The 24,836-nt window shown below is 55.6% G+C and overlaps 1 protein-coding gene across 4 annotated transcripts; it reads left to right on the top strand.

The window, feature by feature from the left end:
* Positions 1-523: 523 nt before the first annotated feature.
* On the top strand, positions 524-22,691 carry PLCB2 (phospholipase C beta 2). 4 transcript variants are annotated; one of them, XM_077127443.1, is made up of 32 exons: positions 524-735; positions 4,567-4,644; positions 5,245-5,313; positions 5,982-6,113; positions 6,222-6,301; positions 6,386-6,439; positions 6,549-6,624; positions 10,868-10,968; positions 11,129-11,295; positions 11,386-11,532; positions 11,721-11,878; positions 12,134-12,216; positions 12,494-12,578; positions 13,207-13,372; positions 13,452-13,555; positions 13,696-13,792; positions 14,776-14,860; positions 14,975-15,099; positions 15,532-15,686; positions 16,224-16,388; positions 16,945-17,044; positions 17,505-17,609; positions 18,203-18,297; positions 18,431-18,506; positions 18,669-18,713; positions 18,846-19,074; positions 19,155-19,320; positions 19,544-19,620; positions 19,707-19,802; positions 20,321-20,378; positions 21,090-21,176; positions 21,493-22,691. In XM_077127443.1, exons 1-32 carry the CDS (start codon positions 652-654, stop codon positions 21,694-21,696), a joined length of 3,549 nt encoding a protein of 1,182 aa, XP_076983558.1. In that variant the 5' UTR covers positions 524-651; the 3' UTR covers positions 21,697-22,691. The 4 variants fall into 4 exon arrangements, 2 of the variants coding, with proteins under 2 accessions (XP_076983558.1, XP_076983557.1); XM_077127442.1 differs by having other exon boundaries at positions 5,982-6,122; XR_013162340.1 differs by lacking the exon at positions 20,321-20,378 and having other exon boundaries at positions 5,982-6,122; positions 21,493-21,515.
* The last annotated feature ends 2,145 nt before the right edge of the window (positions 22,692-24,836 follow it).

Genomic DNA, 24,836 nt, shown 5'->3' with positions numbered 1-24,836 from the left:
ACACTCAGCCCCAGCTGAGCCTTGTGCCCATTTCCTCGGTGATCGCAGCCCCCTGATGCCTCTGGAAAGCCTGCCGCCCTCCCCTGCTCTGGACCCTCCTGCTTGGAGGCCCCTTCCCCTGGTGTGCTCTTTGCACCTTCCCCTCAGGCCAGGCCTGGGCACCTGTGTCCCCACGTTGATCTTTGTCTAGCCCCCCACCCCCAGCCCCTGCACCCCGGCACCTCATGTGGGTCTGAGAAGCACCCCTGCGCCCCGTCCCCAGGCCACCAGGCTTCAAGACCCGCCTCTCAGCTCTGCACAGCGCAGGGAAGGAAACCCTGAGCAGGAAGTGCTGAGGCAGGGGTGAGGGCAGGGGCCTCCAGGAGGGGAGCCGGGCCACCCTGGGTGGGAGCAGTGACCCCAGTCCCCCATGGCAGGCAGGGCGGGCCGAGGCTGATTTACAAGGCAGATGGGCCTCAGGCTGCAGCCCTCAAGCCCCGCACCCAGCCACTGCCTCCCCGTGGGCTATAAGAGCACCCAGACTTCCTGACCGCCCAGGGCGGGTGCCATGTGAGGCCGGCTTGGCTCCCCCTCCTGCCCGCCCTCCTTCCTTCCCTCCTCCTGCCTGCCTGTGTCTGCCTAGCCTCTCGGAAGAGGGACCCCAGTGGCAACATGTCTCTGCTCAACCCTGTCCTGCTGCCCCCCGAGGTGAAAGCCTATCTGATCCAAGGCGAGCGCTTCATCAAATGGGATGATGTGAGTGGGGCAGGGGCTGCGGGCTGCCCAGGCGCTGGGCCAGCGGGGCCCAGGCCACAGTGGGGGCTGTGCGGGGTGGGTGGGTTGGTTTATGTTCGCCAGGACCCAGGCGCCTGTTTGGGTGGACCAGGCACAGCCACAACTGACAGGATAAACAAACTTGGGGGAGCGAGCGTGTGCCCCGACTGTGCGAATGTGCGTCCCTGAGCCCAGGGGCTGCAGCTCCGGGGCAGAGTAGCTGTGGCTCTGTGTCTGGGTGTGAGAAGGGGGTGGGCCACCTGGGGGGGCGGGATCATGGGAGGTAGTTTCTCTGGGTCAGGGTCTGTCCTCTCCCAAAGCCCCCGAGAAGAGCTGGGGTTGTTGCTCCCTCTCTCAGCATTAGTGGGAGGAAAGTGCACCCCAGACCTGAGGCATGGCCAGAAGCAGAGGGGAGCCAGGCCCCCACTCCCAGAGCTGACACCCACTCTGGCTTTGGCTGGTGCCCAGACTGGAGCCCTTCCCTCCTCCCCACCTTGCACTGGCTCTGCCCCGCTCTGCTCTGAGCTGCTACAGGAGTGGTAACAAACAACCCCTGAACCCCAAGTGAGGGCTAGAGACGCTTTGACTCCCGGGGGCCTGCAAAGGAAAGGAATGGCTTCTGTTTCCCCTTGCTGGGTTCAGCCTTGCTTTCTGCCGCCTGCCGCCAGGGAAGGAGGGAAGGCGCTGCTTTACCCTGCACCCCTGCAGCTGCTGTGTCCCCTCCTTCCCAAGCTGGGGCCTGCTTCCCAGCCCCTGGCCCTCTTGGACGCTGAAAATGTGGCCACAGGTCTGGGGTTCCCTCGAGTGGGCAAGGACAGCAATGCGGGCTGCCTCCTTCAGAGAGGAGAGGCGGAGGGCTGGCCTGGCCGGAGAGTCAGAGCGCTGGGCTGTTCCAGGAAGAGAAAGCGAAGGCTGTTTAGGGCTGGCTTGTCCCTCTTTCGGGCTGGGGTGAGGGGGCCCTGGGTCTGTGAAACACAGACCCTGCATGTCTAGGCTCAGCTCAGGAATCTGGTCTTCATGAGTCTGAGGAAGGGGCCCTATCGGGAGACATTTCCTGCCTGCTTTGGAGTAGTGTGGCTGAGGTGGTGCGGTGCTGGCAATGGTGGTAGGCATGTCCCAGTAGCCGTGGAATGAGGGAAGTGGCTCAGAATGAAAAGTGAAGCGGTCTCTCTCAGTTCCTCTGGGGACAGTGTGTAACCCGACTAGGCAGAGGGTCGCCAGGGGTGGGGACAGGCTACGTGGCCTTCTCCCCAAGCCAGCGCCTGTGAACCTGGCTGCCCCCTCCCTTTCCAAAGCAAGCCACCGCATCCCTAAATCTTGCTTTGCCTGAGTAGGCACCTCCCGAGCTTTATCTCTAGGAACCTGCCCCTGTGAGACAGGGCTCTGCTCTGAGGCTGTCTCCGCCCAGTTAGTAGGTGACATGTGGCGCCATGTTGCCTGAGCACGGAGTACAGGATGGGACCAAAACCCATTGCCTCTTTAAAATGTGTTTTGGTGGGAGAAGCTTTGTTTCTGCCTTTGGAAGAAAACGTAACAAGCCACAAGATGTTCCATTTGATTTTTAGTAAGAGATGGTCATGTGGTCACTTTTTGTCCCCAAACCTAATCTTATTTCAGAAATTCCAACCTGAATCCAGAATGACGTTTCCTCCCCTTCTCCCTCTAGGAATGGCTTCAGGCAGGCTGCAGATCTTCTCGAAAAGGCCTGTCATGTGCTCCCCTGTCCTCCTTCCCTGTCTTCCTGTGGTTGGGCCCCTTTAGGCCTGGGTTTCAGGGAGCAAGATGGGAAAGTTTTTGATTGAATGGGTCCTATGATAAAATGGCTCATGTTCTTTGAGGCTGGGGAAAGTTAAAGCTTTTTTTTCTTTTCGGGGGTGGGCTTTTTTGAGGATTCTTGGGGAACAGTCCCTGCTGAGCTGGGAATCTCTTACTTGAGGTCTTCTTGACCTCTCTTTATCAGGTGATATTAGTTCTTCAACCCCTTGGAATCAGTCTCCTGTGGCTTTGGGCTCTGCCCCTCTAGTAGCCCACACCAGCTCTCTCTCTCCCATGGGCCCACTCTGGTTGCCAGCAAATACTCATGCATCTGTTTCCACAGCACCCTCAGGGGTGCAGGCTCGTCAGTGCACCAGTCCATTGTCGCCCACTCTATCTCCGCATCTGCTCTGCCACACAACTGTAAGGGTCATGTTTTAGTTTCCTAGGCTGCTCCAAATAATGGGAGCTTAAATTCCCATTATTTAAGCTCCAAGACCATGAAATGGGTTAGCTTAAATAATGGGAATTTATTAGCTTACAGTTCGAGGCTGTGCAAATGTCCACATCAAGGTATCATCAAGGCGATGCTGTCTTTTCAAAGACTGGCTGCTGTTGATCCTTGGCTCCTCTGCCACCTGGCAAGGCGTGGGCGATGCTTGCTCGTGTCCTCTGTCTCCTCTGTGTTTTGTTGCTTTCAGCTTCTTGATTCCATGGCTTTCTCTTTCTGTGTGCATTCCCTTCATAAAATTAATCCCAGTAATAGAATTAAGAGCCGTCTTGAATGAGGTGGGTGACAACTTACAAAAGGTCCTATTTACAATGGATAGCTTTAAGCACATGCTTTTCTGGGGCACCTACAGTGCGAAACCACCACAGGCCTCATAAGCTCTCTAAGTCCAGTTTGAATCCCTTCATCACTAGTGAGAGGCCAGTTATTCCCAACTCTCACATGAGCTTTCTCCAGATTTGGCCTCTTTATAAAATGTTCTCTTTTCCCCTGACCTGAGAACCTGTTTTTGTAAATTCTGCATTTGGTCTGGTTTTGTATGCAACAACTCTTACGCCTTGTTGCCTTGGTGAAAACTTCACTTTTAATATCTTGTTTTTTATATAGAGAGAGACCATTAAGGTAAGAGGCAGCATAAGTGCTCTGGGAGTGGAACAGGAATTTAGAAGGAGGGTTCATTTGTTCATTCATTCATTCATTTGGCAAACATGGAGCAGCAAGCTCATGGCCTAGCACAAGCGGTTTCCCTGGAGATTGTGGGTCCCTGGGGATTTCCCAGTTGGCTCTCTGGGTTGGTGAACCAACACCTCCCCCAATTTTTTTTTTTTTCATGGGCAGGCTCCCGGAATCGAACTTGGGTCTCTGGCATGGTAGGCGAGAATTCTGCCACTGAGCCACCATTGCACCACCCTCCTCCCCAATTGTTACAGCATATTTCAGGGAAGGCTTTCATAAGGAGAGAGACGTGGGCTGGTCCTTGAGTGGTATTTCAGGCAGGGGAGGGTGGGGTGCTTAGGCTGGGAGGTGGGAGTGTGCTTGCTGTCTGTGGGACAGCCCAAAGGGCTGGTGGGGGCGGTTCAGGAAGGGCAGGACAGGCATGCAGGAAGTTAGGTTGCGGCTGGATTGCACAGGGCCTTGGGGACAGGTGCGGGAGTTCAGGTATCCTGGCTCTCGCTGTGTTGATGTCTCCTAGGTAGGAGCAGTAGATCCTGGGGAGAGACACCCTACCCCTTTGGTCAAGCTGTGAAAACAGGCAGAAGGGGGAGTCAAGACCCTATTTGGGGTTTAGAGGGGGAGCCTCCACTTAGGGTTTAGAGGAGAAACCTCTCATCTTCCAGAGATGCCATCTGCAATCCTCTATCCTCTCCACCTCTGGTTCAGAGCTTTCAAAGTTGATGCCCAGGCCTTCGCTCTGAAGGAAAAGAGAAATGCCCTCAGATTCCTAGAAGGGGCACCTCCTGGGAGGGTGATAAGGTCTGAAACCACTGGCCTCCAGGGACGCGTGGCCTGAGGTCTCAAAGCAGAGAGCTGACCCCTTCTCTCTGCAGGATACTACAGTCGCCTCCCCGGTTATACTCCGCGTGGATCACAAGGGCTATTATTTGTACTGGACATATCAGAGTAAGGTGAGGCAGCCTCTACTTACCATGGCCCTGGGCTTCTGGACACCACTCCTACTTATCCATCAAGTCAAGACTGATGTGGGGGTGGAAGGGTGGATGGTGGGTCTATAGAATTTCCTGGAAGGGTGGCTCTAGGGACTCTCCTGTGGGCTTGGCGTTAGGTCCCATGCCTGGGATGAAAGATGCAGTCACTCCATCCGGGGCACAGCTGCTTTGGCCTGAGAATCCCTTAGAGAGAGACAGAAGGGAAGAGGGTTGCTGCAGGAGGGTTATCCTCTGCCTGTTCCAGGTAAACTTAAGGGCTCAGAGAGGTCAGAGAAAGGGCTTGGCCGCTGGGCAGGGAGAAGGGGAGGGGAATCTGAGGAGAGTCCAGGATAGTGGCGAGAGACACAGCTCCAGAGTAACTCCAGTAGCCAGTGAAGGGCTGGACAGAGAGGAAGGGAGCATGGTCACCATAGGCAGGGGGAAACTGATGGGGGTCGGGGCAGACCATCCTGGGATCCAGAGAGGGCAGTTGGCTAAGACACGAAGGGGTGTGGGAGTCCTCTCTTCCCTGCCCTTTGGGCCCACATTCTTTCTTTACTTCTTCTGGGGGCCCTTCAGGAGATGGAATTTCTGGATATCACCAACATCCGGGACACCCGCTTTGGGAAGTTTGCCAAGATACCCAAGGTAGGTGGGCTCAGCAGCAGGCCAGCCTCAGCATGGCACCAGCTCCACGGGCCAAAGGCAGGAGTCACTGCAGGGGTTGGGAAGCCTGATCTCTGGTCAAGGGGAAAGGTTCCTGGACGGGGGGCACCAAGGATCGCAGCCCCAAGCCCAGGAAGGGGGTGACTGCTCCAGGTCCTGCCTGAGCGTTGAGCTTCAGAACCAGGGCCTAGTGGGTGGGGACGTTGAGGATCTGGAAGGAGACCCAGCTCCTGCCCCTAGAGTGCCCCAGACTGTCTGGGAGGTGCTGTGACAGTCCCTGTCCCTGAGCTGGTTTGCCTATATTTGCTTGATGCTGGTAGGAAAATGGGAGGAAGGAATCGGTGGGGAGCAGGATTCCCTGAGCCTGAAAGCTAAGCCTCCAATTCATCTACAAACAAAAACTGCAAACAAAATGCGCTGCACTCCCAGGCCCCGTTGCCCTGGTTAGTCTCTTCCCGCAGGCCTGGCCCTCCTCCCTGCAGCCCCTGGAGCCAGGAATAGGAAGATGCTGGGGCCTGTGGTTCCTCAGGCGGGGATGGGATTCCGCCCCAGCGGGACAGGGATAAAGCGGCTGGCTGGCAGGGGACAGGGGGAGCTGGGGCAGGGCTGGGGGCGCGCCCCGATCCTCCCTGTTGGGCCCCTTGCTGCAGAGCCAGAAGCTTCGGGAAGTCTTCAACATGGACTTCCCTGACAACACCTTCCTGCTGAAGACGCTCACTGTGGTGTCCGGCCCCGACATGGTGGGCCTGACCTTCCACAACTTCGTCTCCTACAAGGAGAACGTGAGCAAGGTGCGGTGGGCCGGGGACGGCTCCCATTTCCTGGGGGAGACAGGCCTGGGCTGCGGGGGCCGGGGGGGCGCCTGACGGCCGTGCTGTGTGGTCCCGCAGGCCTGGGCTGAGGACGTGCTGGCCCTGGTCAAGCACCCGATGACGGCCCACGCCCCCCGCAGCACCTTCCTCAACAAGATGTAAGTGCCCGGCTGCCGGGTCTGGGCAGGCGGGGCCCGGCGCTTCCCACCCCAGGGCGGTGACCGGCTGCCTTCTGCCCACAGCCTGGTGAAGCTCAAGCTGCAGCTCAACCCCGAAGGGAAGATCCCTGTGAAGAAGTGAGCCTGCCCTGTCCGTCCCCACCCTGCCGCCCAGCTCCCCAGAGCCTCCCCTCTCCAGGCCCGACCTCTCTCTCTCTCTACCTGGTCCCTTTCTCTGCTCCTGCAGTTTTTTCCAGATGTTTCCTGCTGACCGGAAGCGGGTGGAAGCTGCCCTCAGTGCCTGCCACCTCCCCAAAGGCAAGGTGAGCTGTGGCCTCCTCCGGCCCGCCCCGACTCGAGTGGACCACAGGGCAGCGTGGCCAGGCATGGGGGCCGGAGGGGAGGGCAGAAATGATCTCACAGTCCAGGTCAGCAGCCTGGAAAGCCAAGGAATCCGAGAGCCACTGGTGACTGATACCAAGCCCAGAGGTGGGGCCAGGGCAAGGGAGGTGAGACCCCCCAGGCTGAGAGCAGGTGCATCTGTACCCCACCCCATCCCCCCGAGTGGCAGTGATGGGAGGGGAAGGGGGTTGGTGGAGGGCGTTCAGGGCAAGCAGTAGGGGTTTGTGCAGCTCTCCAGCCTTGGGAATGGAAATGGAGAGTGCAGGAGCAAGATAAGGTTCAGCAGGGACAGGAGGCAATCAGCCGGGATCTGAGAGCCTGCAGGAAGGAGAGAGGAGTGGAACCAAGCTGGGAAGCAGCCAGCTTGCGGAATTCAGTTCAGTAGAGGAAAACATTTTCTCCTTTCTTTTTAATTAGGTAATTAATTTTTAATTACAACAGTTGTAAAAGTGCAGGGTCATCCCGTAAAGTGCCTGTGAGAATTACAGAAAGGAACCCCTGGGCAGATGCAGCCTTAAGCCAGAGTTTGAGCCTGAGAGGTGAAGTGAGTCCTCCGCCCCCTTTCCCCATTGGCAGTGCCCTTGTATAACCTGCACCCCACAAAACAATTTTTTTTTCCTGTTATGACTTTGAAATGTTATAAATAAATAAAATAAAGACCTCTTTGATCACCTGTCTGCACAACTCCCAGGAGGAAGACCTCCCCTGTAGCCACAGCTCTCCGGAGTTGGTGGCCAGCTGGTGCAGAATCTGTCACCCGGGATCCAAGCATGGGACGGAGGAGAGGCTGGGAATAGCTCCTGCCCGCTCTCAGTACACATTCCCTCCTCTTTCTCCTGCCTCCTGAGCGCCCACCTTGGCTAAGCTTATTTGTCGGCTCTCTTCCTGGCCCAGTTGAGTCCACTGACTAATCTTTGCTCGGGAGTTGCAGCTCCAAAGCAGGTTTGGGTTTGAGGAGATCCGGTCAAGTTCCCCTCCAACTCAGACGTGCTCCAAACTACGACTGATGTTGGCCTGCCAATATGATCCTATAAAATATTTAATGTTTTATTTTTATGAGACAGAATGCAAAGGCACAGAATTCCCAAATGCCACTAATCTACTTTCTGTTTCTATTTGTATGAATTTGCTTATTCTGGACATCTTGTGCAAATGGATTCATGCACTCTGTGTATTTTGTGTCTGGCTTCTTTCGTGATGCTGTCAGGGTTCATCTTTTTATCGACGAATAATATAATTGATATACTGCATTTTGTTAATCTATTAATCAGTAATTCGACATTTGGGTTATTTCCACTTTGAGGCTCTTCTGAATATTACTGCTATGAACATTCACATCAAGTTTTTGTGTGGACACATGTTTTCATTTTCCTTGGGGTGGAATTGTTGGGTCATATGGCAACTCTGTGTTTAACATTTTGAGGAATTGCCAAACTGTCTTGCAATTTAGCTGCACCATTTTACAACCACATCAGTAATGTATGAGGGTTCTAATTTCTCTATACCTTACCAACACTTGTTGTCTGTCTTTTTAAAATTTTAGCCATTTATTGGGTGTGAAGTGGTATCTCATTGTGGTTTTCATTTGAATTTCCCTAATGACTATGATATTGATCTTTTCATGTGTTTATTGGCCATTCGTAAATCTTCTTTAGAGAAATGTCTATTCACATCTTTTGCCCATTCTTCCAATTGGGTAATTTGTTTTTTTGTTGTTGAATTGAAAGAATTTTGGATATATTCTGGATACAACTCCCTTTAGATATTTAATTTGCAAACCTTTTATCCAATTCAGTGGGTTGTGTTTTCACTTCCTTCATTGTGTGCTTTGAAGCACAAAAGTTTTTCATTTTGATGAACTCCAATACATTTACTTTTTCTTTTGTCACTTGTGCTTTTGATGTAGTATCTAAGAAACCATGGCCCAATCCAAAGTCATGGAGATTTACTATGTTTTTGTCTAAGAGTTTTGCAATTTTAGCTCTTTCATTTAAACCCTTGATGCATTTTGAATTAATTTTTGTGAGCTAGGGGTCCAACTTGTTCTTTTTCTATGTGGCTATCCAAGTTTCTTAGTGCCATTTATTGAAATGACACTTCTTTCCCTCACTGAATGGTCATGGTACCCTTGTTGAAAACCAGTTGACCATAGATTGAGGGTTTACTTCTGGACTCTCAATTCCCTTCCACTGGCCTATATGTCTGTCTTCATGCCAAACACACTCTCTTGATTACTGTAGTTTTGTAGTAAGTTTTTGTAATTGGGAAGTATGAATACTCCACTATCATTCTTTTTCAAGATTGCTTTGACTATTCTGGTTCTTTTGCATTTCCATTTGAATTTTACAATAAGCTTGTCCATTTCTGCAAAGCAGTCAACTGGGATTTTGTGGTGAATCTGTAGATAAGGCTAGAAAATAATGCCATCTTAACATTTTAAGCCTTCTGAGTCATGAATGTGAAATATCTTTCCATTTATTTAGATCTTCTTTAATTTCTTTCAACTATGTTTTGTAGTCTTCAGTGTACGTTTTATATTTCTTTTGTGAAATTTATTCTTAAGAGTTTTATCCTTTTTGATGCCATTGTAAGTGAAATCATTTTCTTAATTTCATTGACTGATTATTTATTGCTAGGGTATAGAAGTGCAATTGATTTTTGGATATGGCTTGTATCCTTCAATCTTGCTGATCTCATTTATGTTTTGTGTGTGTGTGTGTGTGCATTCCCTCAGATTTTCTATATATGAGATCATATCATTTGTAAATACAGATAGTTTTATTTCTTCCTTCTCAATATGGCTGCCTTTTATTTGCTCTTCTTGCCTAATTACCCTGGCTAGAATCTCCAGTACAAGGTTGAATAGAAGTGGCCAGAGCAGACATCTGTGTCTTCTTCCTGAACCCAGGGGGAAACGCATTCGGTCTTTCACCATTAAGTTTGACGTTAGTGTGGGTTTTTCATAGATGTCATTTATCTGGTTTGGGATGTTCCCTTCTATTTCTAGTTTGTTAAGCGTTTTATCATGAAAGAGTGTTGGATTTTTTCAAATACCTTTTCTGTGTCTATTGAGAAGGTTGTGCCATTTTTGTTATTTATTCTATTAATATGGTGTATTACATTGATTGATATTTTTAAAGTTGAACCAACCTTGAATCCTTGGAATAAATCCTACTCGATCATAATGTATTTCCTAATATCCCTTGTGATTTCTTTTTTGACTAGTTGCTTAATTTCCACATATTTGTGAATTTCTCAAATTTCTTTCTTTATTGACTTCTAATTTCATTTCATTGTGGCCAGAGAGTATATTTTGTATGATTTCAATTCTTTAAAATTTATTGAGACTTGTTTCGTGGCTTAACGTATTGTCTATCCTGGAGAATATTACATATGCCCATGAGAAGAATGCATATTTTGCTGTTGTTGGGTGGGCTGTTTTATATGACTATCAGGCCCAGGGGTTTATAGTGTTGTTCAAAGCTTCTATTTCCTTGTCACTGTCTGCTGAGCTGTTCTAGCCATTATTGAAAATGGAGTTTTGAAGTCTCCAACCAGTATTGTTAAATTGTCTATTCTTTTTCTTCCTTTGGTTCTATCACTCTTTGCTTCATGTACTTTTTGCTTTTTTTGCATGGGCAGGCACTGGGAATCGAACCTGGGTCTCCGGCATGGCGGGCGAGAATTCTGCCACTGAGCCACCGTCGCATCACCCTGCTTCATGTATTTTGAAGTTCTGTTATTAGATGCGTGCATATTTATATTTAAACGGCTTCTTTTTGAAAAATTTGTCTCTGCTTAAAACAAAACAAAAGAAAATCCACTGCCCTAACGAGCAGCACCATTAACTTCTAACCTCTTTTCCTCCTTGTTCTGGTCAGTCTCTGCTGTACCCTGCAGCCAAGGGGACTGACTAGTCATTGTCCAAGCTCAGGACAGAAGCACACCGGAGAGACATGCCGTCTGCTCAGCAGAGAGCTGAAAAGTGCCTGCTCAGGGGGACTCCGAAGCTCCTGAGTCTGCCTTGAGCTCTGTCTCTCTCTGACTAGGCCCCTTCGCCCAGGGCTGGGAGTGGCTTGTGTGGTTTTTTTTTGGTTTTTGTTGTGTTTTTTTTGCTCTGATGAGGTGGGAGCAGGGTGATAAGGTGACTCCCCGTCCCCCCAGAATGACGCCATCAACCCTGAGGACTTCCCAGAATCCGTCTACAGGAGTTTCCTGATGAGCCTCTGTCCTCGGCCGGAAGTAGATGAGATCTTCACGTCCTAGTGAGCCTCTTGGGCCGGGCTGGGCATGGGGACGGGGTGGTGGCCAGCAGTCCCCTCTTCCACCTGTCAGGCTGGGAATCAGGGGTTTCACCTGAGAAGGGGGTTGTCTGAGCCCCTGCGCCTGGGTGCGGTGGCCCCACGCCCCTCTCTCTGCCCGCAGCCACGCCAAGGCCAAGCCCTACATGACCAAGGACCACCTGGCCAAATTCATCAACCAGAAGCAGCGGGACTCACGGCTCAACTCCCTGCTCTTCCCGCCCGCTCGGCCGGACCAGGTGCAGGGCCTCATCGACAAATACGAGCCCAGCGGCCTCAACGTGCAGAGGGGTGAGGACCAGGGGAGCCCCCACTTTCCTCTGCCCTGTCCTGCTCTCGCATCTGGGCTGCAGCCCTGACAGCTGTCCCCTGCCCCCCCAGGCCAGCTGTCACCCGAGGGCATGGTCTGGTTTCTCTGCGGGCCAGAAAATAGCGTGCTGGCCCAAGACAAGCTGCTGCTCCACCATGACATGACACAGCCGCTGAATCATTACTTCATCAACTCGTCACACAACACTTACCTGACAGGTGGGTCCTGGCGACCTCGCTGCTGGCCTCACCTTTGAGGGGAGGCTGCTCCCACTCCCTGAGTCTTCCACGTGGGGGCTGCCCGCCTGCTGCCGGCTGTGCCTGCGATGATGGGGCGGGGTGGGGTGGGGGTGGGGAGAGGGCTGGGCCGCCCTTGACTAACGCTCTGGCCCCGGCCCGTGGCACAGCCGGCCAGTTCTCAGGCCTGTCCTCGGCTGAGATGTACCGCCAGGTGCTGCTGTCTGGCTGCCGCTGTGTGGAGCTGGACTGCTGGAAGGGCAAGCCCCAGGATGAGGAGCCCATCATCACCCACGGCTTCACCATGACCACAGACATCCTTTTCAGGGTGAAGCTCGGGCTGGGGGAGAGCTGGTGGCGGTAGCACCAGGAGATCTCCGGGCCAGGAGCTTTAGTTTGGTTTGTGTAGGTGAGGCTAGAGGGGAGGGATGGCCTGAGGTCCTCAGGAACCTGTGGGGATAGGGGGCCAACAGTGGCAGTCCAGTTATATATGTGCATTGAAGCTGGACAAGGGGCCATTTGGTGGGTGGTGGGGTTATTGCTGGAGTGCTGACCGCTCTCTGCCGAATCCCCTTCCCCCCAGGAAGCAATTGAAGCTATTGCAGAAAGTGCCTTTAAGACCTCCCCTTATCCCGTCATCCTGTCCTTTGAGAACCACGTGGACTCGTGCGTATCCCCTTCGGCCTCATTCTCCACCCTGTCCCCAGCCTCGTGCCTGCGCCTGCTTTCCCCTCAACTGACCCCCGCCTCTGGCCATCCCCTCGGCACCCTCCTGGGTCTCAACACAATCTCTTTGGGACCCCAGGTTCTCTTACCTGGTTCTGTGACCCCGCCTCCCTGACCTCCTGAGCCCCTGATCTGGGGCTTTAAGGGCACAAAAGATGGTTAAGAGGGTGGGGGGGTGTGAGCTTCTAAGCTCCACTCCCGCTTCTGCTCCTTGCAGACCCCGTCAACAGGCTAAGATGGCCGAGTACTGCCGGACCATGTTTGGGGATATGCTGCTTACAGAGCCCCTGGAAAAGTTCCCCGTGAGTGGAGGGAGCTTCTCTGTGGGCATCTGAGCCTGGGGGCTGGGGATCCGGGGCAGGTGGGGGCCAGGTCAGGGAAGCAGATGTCCCCAGAGGATGTGGAGGTTCCTTTGGGAAGGTTGTGGGATTAGGGTCTTGTTACCTAATGTGTTAGGCACTGTGCTGGGCTTGGGGTGTATCAGTGACCAAGATACATCCGTGCCCTGAGGCTGCAGATGCTCTAGCAGGGAGGCAGACAGATAATCAAGCCATTAAAACCCAGTGTTTGCTAGGAGGGTACTTGGGGAGACATAACCTGGTCTTGGGGAATCCGGGAAGGCTTCCTGGAGGAAGTGACGTCTAAGCGAAAACCTGAGGAATGTGGTGGGTTTATCTAGGTGAGCGTGGGGAACGTGTCCAGGTAAAGTGTCTAGGAATACCTCTGCCTAGATTACATGTGACAGAGAACATCACTGTTTGAGGAACTGGAGTAAGTCTGGTCAAGTGGGAGTTAACTTATGAGTGGGGAGTGATGGGAGAAGAGGCTAGAGAAGCAGGTGTGTTGTGGGGTGGGGGTGGGGTGCGGCTTGAGCACGACTTGGCATTAAGGAGTTTGGGCTGCACTCTGACCCCCTCTGTCCCCCCATAGCTGAAACCGGGCGTCCCCCTGCCCAGCCCTGAGGACCTCCGGGGCAAGATTCTCATCAAGAACAAGAAGAACCAGCAGCTTTCTGGCCCGGCAGCCCCCAGCAGGGAGCCTGGAGGGGAGGCTGAGGGCAGTGGCCCACCCAGTGCCCCCGTGGATGAGGAAGCAGGTGAGGCAGCCTGAGGCGGGGGGGCCTGGGGGAGCCCTGTCAGGGAGCCAGCTGGTGCTGACAGGGCTGTGTGTGGCAGGGGGGGCTAGTGAGGAAGGGGCTGAGCTGGAGGAGGAGGAGGAAGAGGAAGAAGAATCAGGGAGCCTGGATGAAGAGGGAATGAAGAAGATGCAGTCGGATGAGGTGCGTGTGGAAAGTTCTGGGGCCCTTCTGCCGCCCTCTGCAGTGGAGCCCCTGGGGTGGGGAGGGGGGCGTGGAGCCAGGTTCCTGGGCTCTGCACTGACCTCCTCCCTCCTCCCTCCTCCCTCCTCCCTCCTCCCCAGGGCACAGCGGGCCTGGAGGTGACAGCTTATGAGGAGATGTCTGGCCTGGTCAATTACATTCAACCCACTAAGTTCATTTCCTTTGAGTTGTCTGCCCGTAAGTTAGTGTGGAATGGGTGTGGGGGACTGGAAATTAGGCTAGATTCAGGGGAAGTCGCCCAAGAAGTGTGTCCTGACACCAGGAGCAGCTTGATGGGTGGGGGTGAAAGGAAAGGCGGTGCTCCCCTTTCCTCGGAATTGGGGCCCTGTCTATAAATACCCAGCAGAGGAGTCAGGCAAAGGGCTTGCTTAAGTGGCCGTGGGTCCTGGTTTCCTGGCCTCGTTCCAAGGAACTTGGCATGAAGCAGCATGCTCTGGAGTGTGTTGGCAACAGGCAGGCTGCTTATGACAGGCCATCTCAGCCGGGCTGGCCCGGGGCTCCTGCAGCTTCCTGCAGCTCGGAGGCTGCACTGTGTCCTGGGTTGGCCCAAGCCCAGAATCCTTGGCTCCAGGGAATGAGACCTCTTGGGAAGGCGTGGAGGGCAAAAGAATCACCCGTGCACATTTGCCCCCTAGTACCCTTCACCTCCTCTGTATACCTGCACTCTTTACCAGGACTATGGACAGTGTGCTCCTCTCCCCCCATGCATGTCCCTGACATGAACCCCTCTTCCTTTCCCCACTTCTGCACAGTAGACCGCTAACCCTCTCACCCCTGCACCTACAGCCCGTTTCCCACCCAGACACACCCATGGAGTACCCTCCCTTGCTGCTTATCTTGACCCAGGTGCTCAGCTGCAGCTTCGCTCACTGTGCACGTCACAGCATGTACCTGAATCCCTGGGCTCATCCCCAGCACGCTCCCTGCACCCTGTGTACCCGTCCATGGGATGTACCCCTCATTCTCTGGGACCACAGCACATACCCCAACCCTGTGCTGGGACGCAAAGCCATTCCCTGCTTGGATTGGCGCATTCCCTCAGGGATTGGCCCCTAAAGCTCTCAGTCCTCGGTGGAAATGCTGGGTCACAGGTAGCCCTACGCTGGAGAGAAGGAGGGGGCAGGCTGATGTGGAGCCCACTTCTTTCCTTCCCTGTGCAGAGAAGAACCGCAGCTATGTCATCTCCTCCTTCACTGAGCTCAAGGCTTCCGAGCTGCTCTCCAAAGCCGCGGTGCAGTTTGTGGAGTATCCTTGAGGCCTCAATTGCCAGGGTCCCTGGTTGGGGTGGTGGGTGGGGAAGGCCAGAGGACTCCCGGGCGGGCTGCTGGTGGCCTGGGGCCGGCTCCTATACCCAGGCAGCTACAACAAGCGCCAGATGAGCCGCATCTACCCCAAGGGCACCCGCGTGGACTCCTCCAACTACATGCCCCAGATGTTCTGGAACGCCGGCTGCCAGATGGTCGCCCTGAACTTCCAGACCATGGGTGAGGGCACCCCCGGGCCTCTGAGAGCTCTCTCCCCATCTTCATTCCATTTCTGGGGATGGGGTGGGTGGGTATTTAATTCTGACTGGGGTGTCCTGCTGTGTGTGAGTGTGAGCTCATGCCGAGATAGTTGCATGTAGGTGAGCATGTCCGTGAAGGTGCCAAGGTGCTGGCATGGGTTCTGGCCGTCTGCCTGCTCCACCTGCCTCAGCCCCCACTTTCTAAGCTTGCAGCCAGGTCATGGCTTTGCTCCCTGCTGACTCCAGGCTGTGGACCCCTCCTGAGAGTGGAGAACCCCTAAGGAACCAGGCTGGGACATGAGAAACCCAACAACCTCTCCATTCCAAGACAAGAAAGACTGGGAAATGTAGGAAATGGAGACTGGGTGCAGGTCCGAGACCACGCCTTTCTCAGCGGTGCCCTTGTCCCCAGACCTGCCTATGCAGCAGAACATGGCCCTGTTTGAGTTCAACGGGCAGAGTGGCTACCTCCTCAAGCACGAGTTCATGCGCAGGCAGGACAAGCAGTTCAACCCCTTCTCGGTGGACCGCATCGACGTGGTGGTGGCCACCACCCTTTCCATTACGGCAAGGCCCTGGGGCAGCCGGGCGGCCGGGAGGGCTGGGGTCTTGACGGGAAGGCTGCAGAGCGCCCACACCTCCTCTCCCAACCCCCTCCCCTGAGATCCCAGAAACTTCAGCCCCAGCCACTTTCGTGCAGTAGCAAGTTGCCTTGGAAACTGCCTCCTCCTCAGCACTGGAGGCTGCTTCTTCGTCCCCATGGAAACCAAGGGGGAAGGGCTGAGGCTGGGATGAAGGAGGGGAGGAAGGGTGGGCAGAGCAGGGCAGCAGGAGCCCCGGGCCCCAGGGTGGGGCCCTTGCCTGGGGAGGTGAAGGGGGGGAGGCCTGCTGCTCTGCCCTGAATGCCGGAAGCACCCCAGATGCTAGCGATCGGCCATAACCCCTGAGCCACACAGCCTCTACCCGGTGGCCACGGCTGAAAGTGGTGCCTCGCAGCACCCAGGGGTGGATGCCCCAGCTCTTGGGAGCCGGAGGCCCTGCGAGCCTGGGGAAGAGGTCGGGTCCACGGAGCTGATGCTGGACTCCCGTGGGCGCCACCCCCAGGTGATCTCGGGGCAGTTCCTGTCAGACCGCAGCGTGCGCACCTATGTGGAAGTGGAGCTGTTCGGCCTTCCCGGGGATCCCAAGAGGCGCTATCGCACCAAGCTGTCACCCAGTACCAACTCCATCAATCCTGTCTGGAAGGAGGAGCCCTTCGTCTTTGAGAAGGTGGGGGGAGGGTGGGGGCTAGGGCAGGGCGGGTGCTGGGCTGTCCCTTAGGTTTTCGCTTCTACTCAGAGAAAAGAGAAAATAAATAAAGGGATTTCTGGATCCTTCTCCTCTCCCACTCCTCACCTGTGCCCTCCTGAGTTTCAAGTGTTCAAACACCAAGTTTACAGCCTACTTGGTGGGCAGGTGTGTGTGTGTGTGTGTGTGTGTGCGCGCACTTCATGTGTTCACATGATTAGAGGCAGAAGGATAAACCCCCAGCCCAGTGCAGGGCCCCGTGGCATCATGGGGGTCTTTTGCCCCCACTGCACACAGGGCTGTTGGCACCAGAGCCCCCAGAGCTTGCAGCTCTTCTCCCAGGCATGGGACCAGCCGCAGCACGGGCTGGGAAGATGTCTATGAATGTGGCCCAGCGTGTACCCCCTTCCTGTCTTCACCAAACCTGGTGACACCTGCCGTTGTTTTCACTCTGACCCTGAGACTTCTGGAGCCAGGGTGGGGGGCAGGCTGGCTCCCTCTCTCCACCCCAGCCTGTCCTGTCCTGAACTCTCCCCAGATCATGATGCCAGAGCTGGCTTCCCTCAGGGTGGCTGTGATGGAGGAAGGCAGCAAGTTTCTTGGACAGCGCATCATCCCCATAAATGCCCTGAACTCTGGTAAGGAGGGGTGGGGGGTCTTCCCTCATGCTCCCAGGCGGTCTGCGATGAAGGCCAGCACGGGAGCTGTCCAGAGAGTGAGACAGCCTCAGGCAAGGAGCCCGGAGACTTGGCCCAACCCTCTCAGGTTATCAGCTTCAGGAGTGTCTGAGTTTCTGAAACAGCTGGGGCAGTGTCCTAAGAAGCTGCCATTTATTGGGCACCCTCAGGGCTCGCTCAATCTTTGCCGTGACCGCATGAGGTTGATACTACTGTTCCCCTGTCACAGATGAGGAAACAGTCTCAGACACCTAAAGTGACCTGTCCGAGGTCACACAGCCAGGAAAGTGCAAAACCAAGCTCAAACTCTGACCTCTCTGACTCTAAAGACAGAAGTCTTGAGTACCGGGCTGCTCAGTGCGTGTGCAGGGAGAGGCAGGGCAGGCTGTAGCTCACCCGTGCGCCCTGTCACGTCTGCCAGGATACCACCATCTGTGCCTGCACAACGAGAGTAACATGCCCCTCACCATGCCCGCCCTCTTCATCTTCCTGGAGATGAAGGACTACGTACCTGACACCTGGGCAGGTAGGAGGTCCCTAATGAGCTGGGAGCCCCGGTGCTCCAACCCAGATCTTGAAGAGCTTGGGTTGGCACAGCCCCAAGATCAAAGAACACACAAGCAGAGGATTAGGCGTGGATTTTATTGGGATTTACGAACAGGAGAAGAGTTTTTCCAGTGGCGGCTGTCCAGAAAGTGGAAGTCAGTGCTCTGCAAAGGGGGCGGGGAGTGCAAGGGGTAGTTTATAAAAGTTTAGGGCAAAGACATTCCATAGGCATGAGAACAGAGTTTTCACAGGGTCTTGTGACACAGGGGTCTGGAAGTTTATCAACGGTGATCTAGGGAGGGATGTTTCAATGCTTTGTTTATAATACCAGCTCTACATTCTTCCCCCCTTGAGATCTGATGACCTTTAACTTGTCCTGGTCACTGTAGGTGGCTACGTGTAGCAACTTATTCTCAATAAGGAGAGGGTGCCGGGCCCTGGGTCTCCACACCCAGGCTGGGTGCCCGCTCCCTGGCCCACAGCCTCCCGAGCCAGGGCAGGACATGGTATCAGGGGTGGGTAAGGCCAGGGAGAGGCTCCAGGTACATCTCCATGACACCCCTATGCACCCAGATCTCACCGTGGCCCTCGCCAACCCCATCAAGTTCTTCAGTGCCCATGATAAGAAGTCTGTGAAGCTCAAGGAGGCCATGGGAGGCGTGCCCGAGGTCTGTGTCATCTGGCTCACTGCCAGGGGCCCACCAACGCTAGGTCTCTATGGGGGAGGGGGCAGAGTCTTGGGAGCCGGGAGAGGGGGCTTCGGCATGACAGCCACCTTCCTGTCCTGTTCTCCCTGCACAGAACCCCTTCACATCCAGGAGCCCCGCTGCGGGCCAGGTCAACGGGGCAACAGCCCTAAGAAGCAACGGGGCAGCAGGTAGGCATGGCCTCTCACCCACTGGAAAGGGCCTCCAGCTCTCTGGCCGTTCCCATCGGCACATCCCAGTCTAATAGTAGGTCTTTAAAATAAAGGCTTTCACTTGGGGATGAGCCAAAGAGGCCCCTAGGGCCCCTTCAGCCCATGTTGTGCCTCTTGCAGCTGCGGGGATCAAGACCGGGGAAGAGGCCACGAAAGAACCCGCGGGTAAGGCCTGCCGAGCCCCGGTGATCTTGGGGATGAGCCTGGGGAGGATGCGGGGCTCCTGGGGTTCGGGGGCGACGGAGCGTGGGAAGGGGCAGCCTGGACGGCGGCGCGCCTCATCGCGGCCCCCCGCAGAGCCTCAGACCACCAGCCCCGAGGAGCTGCGGGAGCTGAAGGGCATCGTGAAGCTGCAGCGGCGGCAGGAGAAGGAGTTGCGGGAGCTGGAGCGGCGCGGCGCGAGGCGCTGGGAGGAGCTGCTGCAGCGGGGCGGGGCGCAGCTGGTGGAGCTCGGGTCCCCCGGCCAGGGCAGGGACGGCTGCCGGGGTCGCAAGCTCGGCCCCGGCAAGGGCTCCCGCAAGAAGAGGTAAAGGTGCCGCGTAGTGCCGGCGAGGGAGGCCAAGGACTCAGGGCCTGTCCACCCACCCCACCCCATGGCCTCCGCAGAACACTGCCCTGCGAGGAGCCCTTCGTGGCGGTCCCCAGCGAGTGTCCTGAGGGTGCGGACTCGCGTGTGCGAGAGCTGAAGGAGAGGCTGGAGTTGGAGCTGCTGCAGCAGGGCGAGGAGCAGTACGAGTGCATCCTGAAGCGCAAGGAGCAGCACGTGGCTGAGGTGCCCGGGCAAGTCCCTGAGCCTAAACCGCACCCCCACCCATCCCCCAGTCTCCTTGCAGACAGCCCAAACCCCGTGGGTTACCCATCATAGGGGTGGAAACTAGCCCAAGGAGTACGCATGGGGGCCCGGGGAGGATGTGGGGGCACTGGGATCTGCACAGTCCCATGCCCTACGCACAACAAAGGGCTTTTCGCTAAGCCTCTCCTTCCTCTCCGCTCAGCAAATCTCCAAAATGATGGAGCTGGCCCGAGAGAAACAGGCGGCAGAGATGAAAGCCCTAAAGGAGGTCTCGGAGAAGTATGAGTGTTTCCCTCTCAGCCCCGACTTGCACCTCCCAGGAAGGGCCCCTCTAAACATCTTCCTGATGGCCTGTCTCACTGCAGTGACACCAAAGAGATGAAGAAAAAGCTGGAGGCCAAGAGGCTGGAGAGGATCCAGGCCATGATCAAGGCCACCCCAGACAAGATGGCCCAGGAGAGGTGAGGAGGGAGGCCCAGGACTCAAACGCCAGGCCCCGGGCTAAGCAGAGCTCACTCCGGGTGGGAAGGGGCCACCCTACAAGGGGATTCTGATTCTCTCCCAGACATGTGCCTCTACCTTGGCTCTCACACATTGATCCCACCCCTGCCACCTCCGGTGGGAGAATTTCTTCCTTAGGCAAAACACAGATACCAACACTATTTGAGCAGAGAAGGGCATGTGAAGGGCAAATCAAGCATGCAAAGAGGGACATGAAACCTAGGGCTGGGGAAGTCTTGATAGTTCTGTGTCCCACCTTCCCGCAAGCCTTGAAGGACAGTGTGTTTTACATGAGGAGGAGCTCCCCGTGACGCCCCTGCCCCCATTCTCTTTGGGCCCCTATGCTTACCTCTCTGGCTAGTTCCCCGCTTTAGGATGAGTTTCCCATTTTGCCCACAACCTTAGGTGGGCAACCTTAGGTGACTTTGTTTCACCCAACCCCCTCCTGCCCTTTCTGAAGCTCTGATCACCCCAACAGGTTGAAGAGGGAAATTAACAGCTCCCACATCCAGGAAGTGGTACAGATCATCAAGCAGGTGTGCAAGGGCCGCGTGTCCTTCCCAGATGCACGTATACACACATACACACACACACACAGAGTCTCTCTCCTTAGGAGGGAGGAGGTGACCCCAGGCTCTTACTTTGACCTTATGAGATGCACAGTACAGAGCTGCACATGCAACTAGGGGTGGGAGGAGGCAGTGCAGGGGAGGGGGAGCCCCTAGACCGCCCCAGGATTCTGGCCTGTGTGTTGAGGTTTGGGTGGCAGAATTTCTTCCTTCTTCCGCGCTCTCTGGCCGGCTGCCCTGGGTGGAAATCATCTGGGCTAGCTGGCCAGGGGAGATGGGATTGGGATGGGTGGTGAAGAGGTGGGGCTTCCTCAGGGTCCAAAGGGTCAGAAAAGGAGGAAAGCCCTGCTGAGAATCGACCTAAAGCTCACCCTGAGGTTTCTTAACAATAAGAACCCCATCCCAACACTGATAGAGTTACCATCTGCTGAGTCCTGACTTTATGCCAGGCACTGTGCCAGGTGATTTATATGTATTGCTTCATTTAATCCTTCACAATCCAGTGAGATGGGGACTATTTTCCTCTTTTTACAGATGAAAACAAACAAAGAACTATTCAGAGAGGTTAAGGAATGTGTCCAAGGCCTTACAACTGTTTAGCTGGGATTGCCGCTGGGATTCCAGCCCAGATCTGCCAGTCTTTGTGGGCCTCACCCTCTGCCTCTGATCCCCGTCTAGATGACAGAGACACTGGAGAAGCACCAGGAGAAGCTGGAAGAGAAGCAGGTGGCCTGCCTGGAACAGATCCGGGAGATGGAAAAGCAGGTAACAGGCCCCCAGCAGAGCTGGCCTGGCTCTAGGGTACGAAGGGGCCCTGCTTCAGGGAGCTGCCAATCAAGGAGAGGGGGATGGGGGTGGTCATAGGTTCTGGTTCCCGCAAGGTCCCAGGGCCCTTCCAAATGAGGCAGCTCTGCACGTCTCTGCGCCTCTCCTAAGAGGCTGCCTGCCGGCTTCCCTACCCCTCGCCCAAGCCTCTGGGGAGCTGAGAACAGCCTGGGAATCTCCCTGTGCCACTCTCCAGGGAGGAAGAGTGGGCAGCTGGCCCCTCCTGAGCCAGGCGGTGGTCCCTGTTTCCCTCCAGTTCCGGCAGGAGGCGCTGGCGGTATATGAGGGCAAGATGAAGGGCCTGGAGGCCGAAGTGAAGGAGTCGGTGAGGACCTGCCTCGGGGCTTGCTTCCCCTCAGACGAAGAGGAGAGATCCGAAAAGCCGTGGGAGACCTCCGGGGTGCTGTGTGAGGAGGACCCACTCACAGCAGCTGCAGACACCCAGGAGAGCCACCTCTGATGCCACATCCCACCGGGACACTCAGCAAGGACCTCGGGACCCTTCTCCGGGACGTGGCTCCATCACCCCAATGGGAAAGGGGCCCAGCCCTCTGAGGCTGCAGGAAGACGGGCCTCTCTTGACGCTAGAGCTCCCTCCTCAATGGCCAAGCTAGAAAAAAGAGGCAGGAGCCAGGCTCCATTAGGGCAGGGGCCCATTGGGGGCCTAGAATCCCTCCCCAGAGTGACTTTCTGCTCCCCAGCCTTACGCCCCATCCCTGAATAAGTATCACATATTTGTTGAGGGCAAAAGAACATGCACTGGGAAGCGGGAAATGGGGTTCCTGGCCCCGCTCTGCCTTTCCCGGTGCTGCAATTAGGGGTGCCCCACTCTGGTCTGCTTCGTTACCTGGAGGGCTGGAGCTGGCCTCTTAGAACCCTCTGGCACTCCATTTTAGCACCTGTGGTTCAAGCAGGACCAAACCCCTAATCCCCTCGCTGCACTGGGGTGGCTCTTCCAGCTTTAGGTCCCATCTCAGGGCTGCCCTGAGTTAGCCTTTCTGTCAACTTCCTGAGGCAGGGCTGGCACTACCTCCAAGCTCCCTGGGGGATGGCAGCTCCCAGGATCTCAAGCTGAGGTCCCTCCCCTTGCCTCCTGCCCGTGGGGGACTGACCACAGGCTGACAGGGAAAAGCTGCCTCAGCTGTCTGGCCCTCAGGCTGCTGAGAAATGTGGGACTGGGGCTGGTGTTGAGAAAAGTTGGGTGGCCTCACAGGCTCCGCCCTACCCTGAGCCTGCCTCACTCCTTTTCCTAGGCCTGGTGGGGGCAGTTCCTAGCATTTGCCCTCACTCAGGCTGCCTGACAAAGTCAGGGTCATTTTCTCTTCTGAATATGTGAGGTTTATTTATTTTTTTCTCTTTCCTATTCCTACTAAAGAACCCTGTCCCAATATGTTCTGCCTCTGCCTGGCCTCTATTCTACAGTTAGGAATTGGGGAGCAGGGGAATGGAGTATCCCCAAGATGAGGTGGGATAGGGGTGGGGAATAAAAGAACTCTTGGGAGCTGAACCTGGCTTAAGGTCCCTTACAGTGCAGTGGAATGGCCCTGCCTCAGGGCTTAAAGAAGATTCACTTCCTCTTCTTTCAGCCCCTGATGCCACAACCCCCAGAAAAAGATGTCACCTCCTCCCTGCCATCCCCTACCCAGAGGCGGCCCTTCCTTGTCTCCACCCTCAGAACTGGAGGCAGACCTAGTGCAAAGGGGGCCCCACCCCCTCAGGGAGTCCCGAATCTTCAGACCATCTGGGCCCCTTTAGGAAGCCTTAGAGAGGTCAGGCCAGTGGTCAGATTCTCAGAGCCCTGAAGCAGCTATGGGTGACCCCAAAACTTGTTGTAGAGGGACCTGTGGGCAGCCATTCGCTGCACCTATGGGTGAGGTGCCAAATCCCAAATGGGGACAGCACTGGCTTGGGAGAGGTGGGGTGGAAGTTGATTCTGGGAAGAGGTTGTTTTCTTCTCAGAGAGTTATAGCAGAGCCATTAGCTGTAAGCACCTGTGGCTTCGGAAAATAAACAGGACCCCCTACCCCCACCTCTCTGGGGACCTGATTTCTGGGATTTTACCTGTCCCCAACTGCAGGGCAGGGCTCAGAGGCTGCTCATTCATAGGACTAAGGCCTGTCATTGGTCAGCCTGCTCCCCTCTCCCCTGACATACCCAGTGGATACGCTGGGGGTGGGGCACACATGCATCCAAGGCCAGTGCCCTGCCTGTGGGCCTTCAGCAGCCGGGTGCTCAGCCGCCCCATCCCGCCCACCCCCTGGATAGAAACCTGCAGGGATGAGGATCCAGCCTAGAGGCACTTACCGACCCAGGCATGTGAGGATAAACCGCAGCAGAGCCCAAAGGAGCTCATTTGGGCAGCTCCGCAGTTTTTGCCACTGATTGCTCACAGGAGAGCAAGGAGCAGGGACCTGGCCTTGCCAGGTTGGGGCCTTCTCCTGAGGCCAGGCCCCGGACACCCATCTCCCTTCTTTCTGTCCTTTGAAAAGAGGCAAGGTGCTCCCTGGACAAATGCCATGGTGTCAGCCTGAGCTCTGGAAATGAATTCATCTCTGGCTGCAGGGGATGTGCAGAGGAAGAACTGATGCCCTCCCTGGGGGGCACTGGGGCTGGTGAAGGGCACCTGGGTTCCATTCCTGCTGCCTATCTATGGGGCTGGGCCAGGGATTCCTTTCCACTCATTATGCCTCAGTTCCACCTTTTGCACAAAGAAAAGGGTCCCTACTTCCTTCCCGATCTTGTTGCTGACTCAGATGCGAGAGTCCCCTGCTGACTCACAACCCCCCCTCCAGCCGCTCCCTGGATCTCCCAGCCACGTGCCACCAGGCCTAACTCTGCCGAGCTTGTGCAACGTGACAGGGTGAGGGGGCTGGTGACACTTGAAGAGGGAAGAAATGGTGGGGGGGGAGGCAGGTGCAGACAGACGTGACAGACTGCAGACCAGAGGCGGCTGTGGAAAGACGCCCTTTTGCCAGCCTAGGGCCTGCAGGGGTAGAGGCTCAGCAGGTGGGAGGGGAGGGGGAGTGTGGCGTGCCTGCCTGCTGCCTGCCCCCTGCCTGCCTCAGCTCCATCTCCTGTCAGCCTTCAGCTCCCTAGGCTTCTAATTCCGGCTGTTGGTGCCTCTGTGCTCTGCAGCAAAGTCGCAGCTTTTTTTCAGCTTTGCTATTTCTTTTCTGTTCAGAACATACTGAGCCCACAGGGAAGTCAGAGCAAAGGTTTCAGGGCCTGGGACCTGGTCCCACGCCACCACCTCATCCTGTTACAGATTGGCCAAATTGGGGATGCCATCTGGGGCAAGTGCAATCAGCTGCTCCCCGCAGTGCAGCCAGCTTGGCACTCTCTGCCAGGCCCGGGCGAGGCTCTGAAAGGGGACCCACCTTGGCTCTTCTTCCCTGGGACTCCCTCCATCTACTACAGGCAAGAGGGGCATAAATAAGGCTGAATCCTCAGGGCTGAGTGGGCCTGGCTCTTCACGACAAAGGAGGTGCCAACCCAGGTGCAGGCTGCTTCTCTACAGACTGAGAGGAGAACGGGGGAGAGACAGCCTGGCTTGTCAGATTCCCCCAGCCCTGGAAACACAGAAAGAAGAGATAGTAACAA

The sequence above is a fragment of the Tamandua tetradactyla genome, chromosome 14 (genome assembly GCF_023851605.1).
Source record: "Tamandua tetradactyla isolate mTamTet1 chromosome 14, mTamTet1.pri, whole genome shotgun sequence".
Classification (NCBI taxonomy): Eukaryota; Metazoa; Chordata; class Mammalia; order Pilosa; family Myrmecophagidae; genus Tamandua; species Tamandua tetradactyla.
Note: the sequence above shows the minus strand (reverse complement) of the source record. Positions and strands in the feature narration are given on the sequence as shown.

Bases quoted from the DNA above. Each gene is read 5' to 3' on its own strand.
- PLCB2 (XM_077127442.1), top strand. From the start codon at position 652: ATGTCTCTGCTCAACCCTGTCCTGCTGCCCCCCGAGGTGAAAGCCTAT. The intron at 11,296-11,385 runs GTGAGGACCAGG...CTGCCCCCCCAG, and splicing joins CGGCCTCAACGTGCAGAGGG to GCCAGCTGTCACCCGAGGGC. The intron at 15,687-16,223 runs GCAAGGCCCTGG...CGCCACCCCCAG, and splicing joins CCACCACCCTTTCCATTACG to GTGATCTCGGGGCAGTTCCT.